This window comes from Octopus sinensis, linkage group LG16, assembly GCF_006345805.1.
Source record: "Octopus sinensis linkage group LG16, ASM634580v1, whole genome shotgun sequence".
Taxonomy (NCBI): Eukaryota; Metazoa; Mollusca; class Cephalopoda; order Octopoda; family Octopodidae; genus Octopus; species Octopus sinensis.
This window is the reverse complement of record NC_043012.1, coordinates 2,108,518-2,114,864: the sequence shown is the minus strand read 5'-3', so window position 1 is coordinate 2,114,864 and position 6,347 is coordinate 2,108,518. Positions and strand designations below refer to the sequence as shown.

Below are 6,347 nucleotides of genomic sequence, written 5' to 3'. Positions count from 1 at the left end.
AAAGGGTTCTATCTATTTTTTTTATTCTTCAAATTTATCAAATTATTCTTTTAAAATTTAGTTCTAGTCGCGTTCGTGACTCTGTAGTAAGAAACCTGCTGTCTGATATATGGTTCTGGGTTCAGTTCCACTGCGTGGCACTTTTTGGAAAGTGCCTACTATAACCCTGGGCCGACCAAAGTTTTGTGAGTGGATTTGGTATGTGGATGTATGTGTGTATATATATCTGTAACGGTTTTAAATTGAATAGTAAACATTATTATGAAATGTCGGTGGAGGCAGTGGTAACGATAAAAAACTTGTTATGACAAGTTGTATGATGTGAAAGATGAACAATGCATGAAGTCTTAAGGAAATATTTATTTATCGTTACGTTATAAATACCTTGCCTCAACGAGCAGGTTTTGATACACCCAAAAGCATGCAAAGTAAAGTTTGAGTTTGGGTTCTCTTCATTGTTTAGTAGTAATTGCTGAGACAGATAGAATGATGTTGTAAGAGAACGGAATTAGAGCTAGAGAGAATTGTAGGGTGTTGTCTCACAGTTGCTTTCTCCCTCTGACCAAAGTTCTAGCTGGTCAGCCAGACTTCGTTGAGTCGTCACCAACTGTGACGAACTCCGTTGAGTCGTCACGACTGTGACGAACTGATTTTTGCTTGGTATATGCTTGTTTATATAAAGATCCAGAAAGATAGATATATCATTGAGAACAATAGATTTAGTTGGTGGTCTTGTTATCTCTATTCTAGCTTTTGGTGAAGTAGAAGAGGTTAGAAAGGGTCAAGTGGTGAAGACATTATTTCGGCCAAGCTAAAGGCATCTGGAAAATGTAAAACTGCTGTCAGAGAAAAACCATTGTTCCTTCGTGGGAAAAGTTCTGTTGCAGTGTTAATTTAAATTTGGCTATGGTGGATCGAATCCACTTCATGCATGCAAGATTCACTACATATCTATGTGTGTATGTCTTTGTCTCCTACCACCGTTTGACATCCGGTGCTGGTTTGTTTACGTCCTCTAACTGAGCTGTTTCACCAAAGCGATCGATTGGATAAGAACCAAACTTGAAAACAAAAAGTTCTAGGGTTGATTCGTTTGAAAAAATCCGTCAAGGTGATGCCCCAACATGACCGCAGTTCAATGACTGGAACAAATAAAGATAATTTATGAAATTTAGGATTTTTAATTAACCATCTTACATATATTCACCAAGTGTCAATTTGTTGCGGTCGTGGAAAAGATAGTTTGGACAGTAAGGTCTCAAACTAGACAATATAATATTTTCCAATATAGACAAGAGACCCAGAACTTTGCACCAGGGAGGAGGTAGCTAGTCGACTACATCGCTCCCAGTACTTGGCTGGCATTCGTTTTATCGACCCCGAAAGAATGAAAGGCAAAATCGACCGCAGAACGTGAAGTCAGAAGAATTACCTTCCATTACTAAACTTTCTTTTATAGACACAAATCCTGGAATTTTGCGGGGAAGGGGCCTAGTTGATCACATCTATCCTGGTACTTGACTAGTACTTATTTCATCGACCCCGAATGGATGACAGGTAAAGTCGACCTCGGCGGAATTTGAAATCAGAACGTAAAACCGGACGAAACGCCGCTAAGCATTTTTGACCGGGGTGCTAACGGTGCTGCCAACTAGCAACCTTAAAGTTGGAAGAAATTATAAACGTAATAAAATAGACCATATAATGCCAATCGGTATAAGGAAATCAACGAACATCTCTGCTGGGGAAATGAAGTAGAATACCTTTGGTTTTACAAACTCAGAAAATTACGATCGAATCTAATATTGGATGTAAGAAGGAAATGAATATTTTGAAACTTAAGATTTCAATAGTGTCAATTAATGATTTCTTAATACTTTATACATTTTCAGGAAGGGGTATAGTCGTTTAGAATGATCAGAGAACATGATTGGTACTTGTTTTAAAACCTGGACGAATGCAATGTAAAGCTGAGCTTGGCGAGAATTGAACCCAGAATTCAACGAATTATGACTGAAAGATTGTATTTAGCTTGTTATTCTACCATTTCTATCACGATACCACTTATACTAGGGGCTCAAAACTACTGGGCATCGGACCCTTAGCGGGCTGCATAAGAAGGAATAAATTTTAAAATCTTATTTTTATTTTACTGACTATCGCAGTTTTCTGTATTTTTGCACTATATATATATATTATATATGTAATAATTAAATGATATATAATGCACTTTATTGTTTTGTTATGCAAGTGATCCCTCGGTCCGTGGGAAATGGTTTTGCTTGAAACAAAAATGTTTTGGGATCACTGACATATCTTTCTTTTATTTAGACAGAAAGCTGAATTTTATATTTCGTTTTTGAATTTGGCTTGCTAGATTCTTTATGCGAGTTTGTGTGTTGAAGCATATTCTGTTGTGTCTTTATAATTCCTTCATTACCATCATCGTCAGCTGAAATACAGAGACTAATTCGTTAGAAATATGGTTGCATAAACGTTAATGAAAGGTAGCTAACGCATTAAGCTTAGTAAAAATATCTTTAAAAAAATCAGTCCTCTAACTTATTGTAGTGTTGAGATGCCAGTTTGAGAATATTGTCAGAGTGTTTCAAAGTGGTTATTCGATCTTAAATCAAGCCCGAAATTCTTAAACAATGAAGAGAACATTGGATAATGTAGTTCGAGAGAGAATATTCACAAATGGATTTTTGGTCATACTTTTGCACAATCAATCTTGATTCAGGCCTAAAAATACAGAAAACAAACGTGGTCAATTAAATATTAAGAAATTAAAATCGTCCTTGAGGCGCTATATCCCATTCTCCCTCTTCAAGAAATTCAGACGGGGTTTGAATTCAGTTCTGTGTGCTAAGAAAATATTTATCCTCGTGCTCCTCATGGACAGCTGGTCAAAAGCTATGAGTACCAGAACATTGAGATTTAAGTATTTTTGATCTGAATATAATTAAAAATCAACAATAACAAAAAGGCCTTCCCGAGCCATAGGCTCATCCGCACCTGGACGGGACACCAGTCCTTCGTAGTATTACTCATTTTTGCTCGCTGAATGGTCAGGAGCAACGTGAAGTGAAGTGTTTTGCTCAAGATCACAATGCATCGTCAGTTCCAGGATCTTACGATCATGAGGGCAACACCCTAACTACAAAGCTGCGCGCCTCCACTCATTCCTTAACTCGTAGCCTGAAGTCCTCCGATCTTTACTGGTTGCGTCTCATATTTTAATTAGAAATCGATATTCAAAGCAGCGTCCTTTTTGAGACTATTTTGCACTGTAGAGGAAATCTATTGCAGTCGTACAGGCTGATATAGTTTTAAAATAAAATATTTTCTTAAATTGCTTGGCAATGTCAGAATAACAGCGCCTTTAGTTACGTCCCTTCGCACTTCGGCTTTTGGCTCCAACCAGAGTTGATTTTGCATTTCATTCTTCGGGGATCGGGATCGGGATCGATAAATTAATCACTAATCAAGTAGTAGGGGCGATATAACTGATTAAACTCATTTCCAAAAATTGAGGCCTTGTGACAATGTTAGAAATCGATATTATAAGAAGTTGATAGAAAATAAACACAGCAGCGCACGGGAGAAAAAAAAAATGCCTTCGGGTCTTTAGTTACTTCCCTTTATATTCCGAGTTCAAATCTTGTCATGGTTTGACGATTTGGGGGTCTTATAAAATAAGGAACTAGGTACGCCTATCAAATCTATTTCCTCGTGCTAATGTCAGTTTTCTTCTCATCGTTTTATCATCCTAGCCAACAGATATATTTCAGATCAGACAAGGTAGAACAAAGCCTGCAACCTGCTTTTGGATCCTTGGTATGGTGATGATTTGACTACATTTACGGCATTCTTTGTTAAAGGCAAGAAACACTCAGACCGTCTCGAGCTCATCTCCTGAATATTTGATGCCTTATGTTTAGGTAAGATGCCAATAATTAAATCCCACTTCTTATGTAATGATATATTGTATAGTATATACATATATATATACACACATATGTATATATATATATTTTATATTAAAAATATCCTATTATACTTAAACATTTTTTTAAAGGTAAGTTAGCTAAAGAACGACATACTCTATTATAATAATTTATTACTTTAGGACAAGATATTTATAGACTTATAGAAGGAAATGTGATTCTTTTCAGCATATTAGCGGCGTAAGTGATTTCAGCTGAGAATCGAAACCGGCGCGCATTCCATTATACTTTCTGTACGAGATATTTTAATAACAGTGGCTTATTTTCTGACTTTCTAAAAAAAAAACATATGAAAACAAACAAATATAAAAAGAATTGTTTTATTTTTACAAATTTAAATGTTTATGTGTAAGAATAGCGAAATCGATAGTATTGAGCAAAATATCTTTTGGTGTTTTATATAATCTGAGTTCAAAGTCCCACCGGTTAGCTTTGCTTTTCATCCTTCTGGGGTCGATGAAATAAAATATCATTAAAGCACTGGGATCAATTTAACATTGTTACAAAGCATGCTAGATGCGACTGGAATCATAACGTAATGCTATTATTTTATAATATTGTAATAGTATGTTTATTTTTTAAAATTACAATTATTCTCCAAAAATACGCAAAAATAAAAAAAGTAGAACTACGAAAACTTCATTAGTCGAGGAAAATTAGGCACTGCGAAAAATTAGTCGGTAAAAAAAAAAAAAAGGCGGGGATACCATTTCTAATTTGTTGACAAAATATAAGCGCGCCAATTTTGGGGGGTTAGCATGGTCACAAAATCGTAAAATACACCACGTATTGTAACAGATTAAGAAATACCAAGCTGCTATTCTTTATGTATTGTGTATGTGTAAATAAAACTAACCAGTTATATAACTTAGTTCTGTAAACTAATTTACGTCGTACTGTGGAAAAATAAAATGAAAAGTACACAGGAAGTACGTATTGTTGTACACCTCAGGTCAGATTTGATGGAGTTCACTAACAATAAGATCAATGATACCCCAGGTCCGACCATCTCGTGTTTTTAACAGTATCTAGGACTACGTCATCCAATCTGTCATCCCCTTTTTCCGTATATATATACATATATATATTAGAGGGACGACGTTAAGGGAACTGAGCTGCTATTTCCAAGAGTTCTAGTGATTCGTGAAGCGGCTTTTTCGATGTGTGGAAGTATTCATTGATATATAACGTAGTGTGATAATGGAACTTGCTGGATATTCTAAATATTGAAACTCAAAGCAACTCTAATATTACGTTCGGTTATCATTTATCAATAATTAGTAAATATGTTTTTTCTATTTTGTTAGTTCTTTTTTTTTTTTTTATAATGAAGAAATATCTTCGTTCGTTCACACCTGCAAATAACAATCCCGCGCTTTTGTTTAGCAATCCTTACCTCTCCCCGGACTATAAACTCATCTAATTTAAAATTTTTTTGTAAATTAAAAAAAAAAATTGCAGTTTTATAATTTTGCTTTATAATAATATTTTAATTCTATTATTTTTTACGATAAAAATTTATCTAAAATATAAAATATGAAGTGAATTTAAAAAAAAAAAATAATATTTATATTTCATAATAATAATAATGATAATAATAATAATATAATTTTCTTCTTCTGCTGCAAATGTAGAGATCATGTGACAGAAGCAGGAGAAATCTGTGTTGGCCAACTTTGACATTCGCGCCACATTTTGAACACCAACAGTAGTTTTTTTTATATATATATATAATTTTTCTCTGCAGGAGGATTCGCTCTATAAATATATAGTAAAAAAAACAAACAATGCCGCTTCTTGGGAAAAAGATTTTTGTTTACGCCAAGCCACTGGTGAATCGTAAATCGGAGGAAGTAATCTACAGCATTGCCCATACGAAAGAACAGTTCCGATCGAAGCAGTATCCTTCAGTTTTTGCTACAATTTTCTCTCTTTCTATCCAACATGGCTGACTTGCACTCATTGACAACAACAACAACTGCAATCACACAACAGTCGTCCCACATTGGCATATTACAACAATCATCACTTTCACTTATATATCATTACAAATATCTATCTAACTATTATTGATCTGTTGCATGTATATTCCCCCCTCGCCGATTCCGTCATGACCAATATTAATTTAGCCCCAATTTCTTCAACCGTCAATCTGTAATTACACACACACACACATATATATACATATATATGTGTATATATTTGTATAAAGGCAATGGTTCACTCTGTTACTCAGAGTTTAGCACGATATACTTGCCATAGTACCACCCGAAACTCCCGAGTAGGTAGAAAGTGATTCATCGACTTTATTGCAAATAAACTACTACCAGTTATAGG

The 6,347-nt window shown here is 34.8% G+C and overlaps 1 protein-coding gene across 5 annotated transcripts in view; it reads left to right on the top strand.

Annotated features, from left to right (window-relative positions):
* The first annotated feature begins 3,644 nt into the window (after positions 1 to 3,644).
* The window catches only part of LOC115220347 (tyrosine-protein kinase BAZ1B), a 117,958-nt gene continuing 115,255 nt past the window's right edge, over positions 3,645 to 6,347 (top strand). For 2 of the 5 annotated variants that reach the window (XM_029790453.2, XM_036509820.1), the window contains exons 1-2: positions 3,645 to 3,944; positions 5,758 to 5,910. In XM_029790453.2, coding sequence (XP_029646313.1) covers positions 5,798 to 5,910 — 113 coding nt within the window. In that variant the 5' untranslated portion in view covers positions 3,645 to 3,944; positions 5,758 to 5,797. Of the gene's footprint in view, positions 3,945 to 4,959; positions 5,291 to 5,741; positions 5,911 to 6,347 lie in introns of those variants that run through there. The other 3 variants (XM_029790454.2, XM_036509818.1, XM_036509819.1) reach the window with 3 other exon arrangements.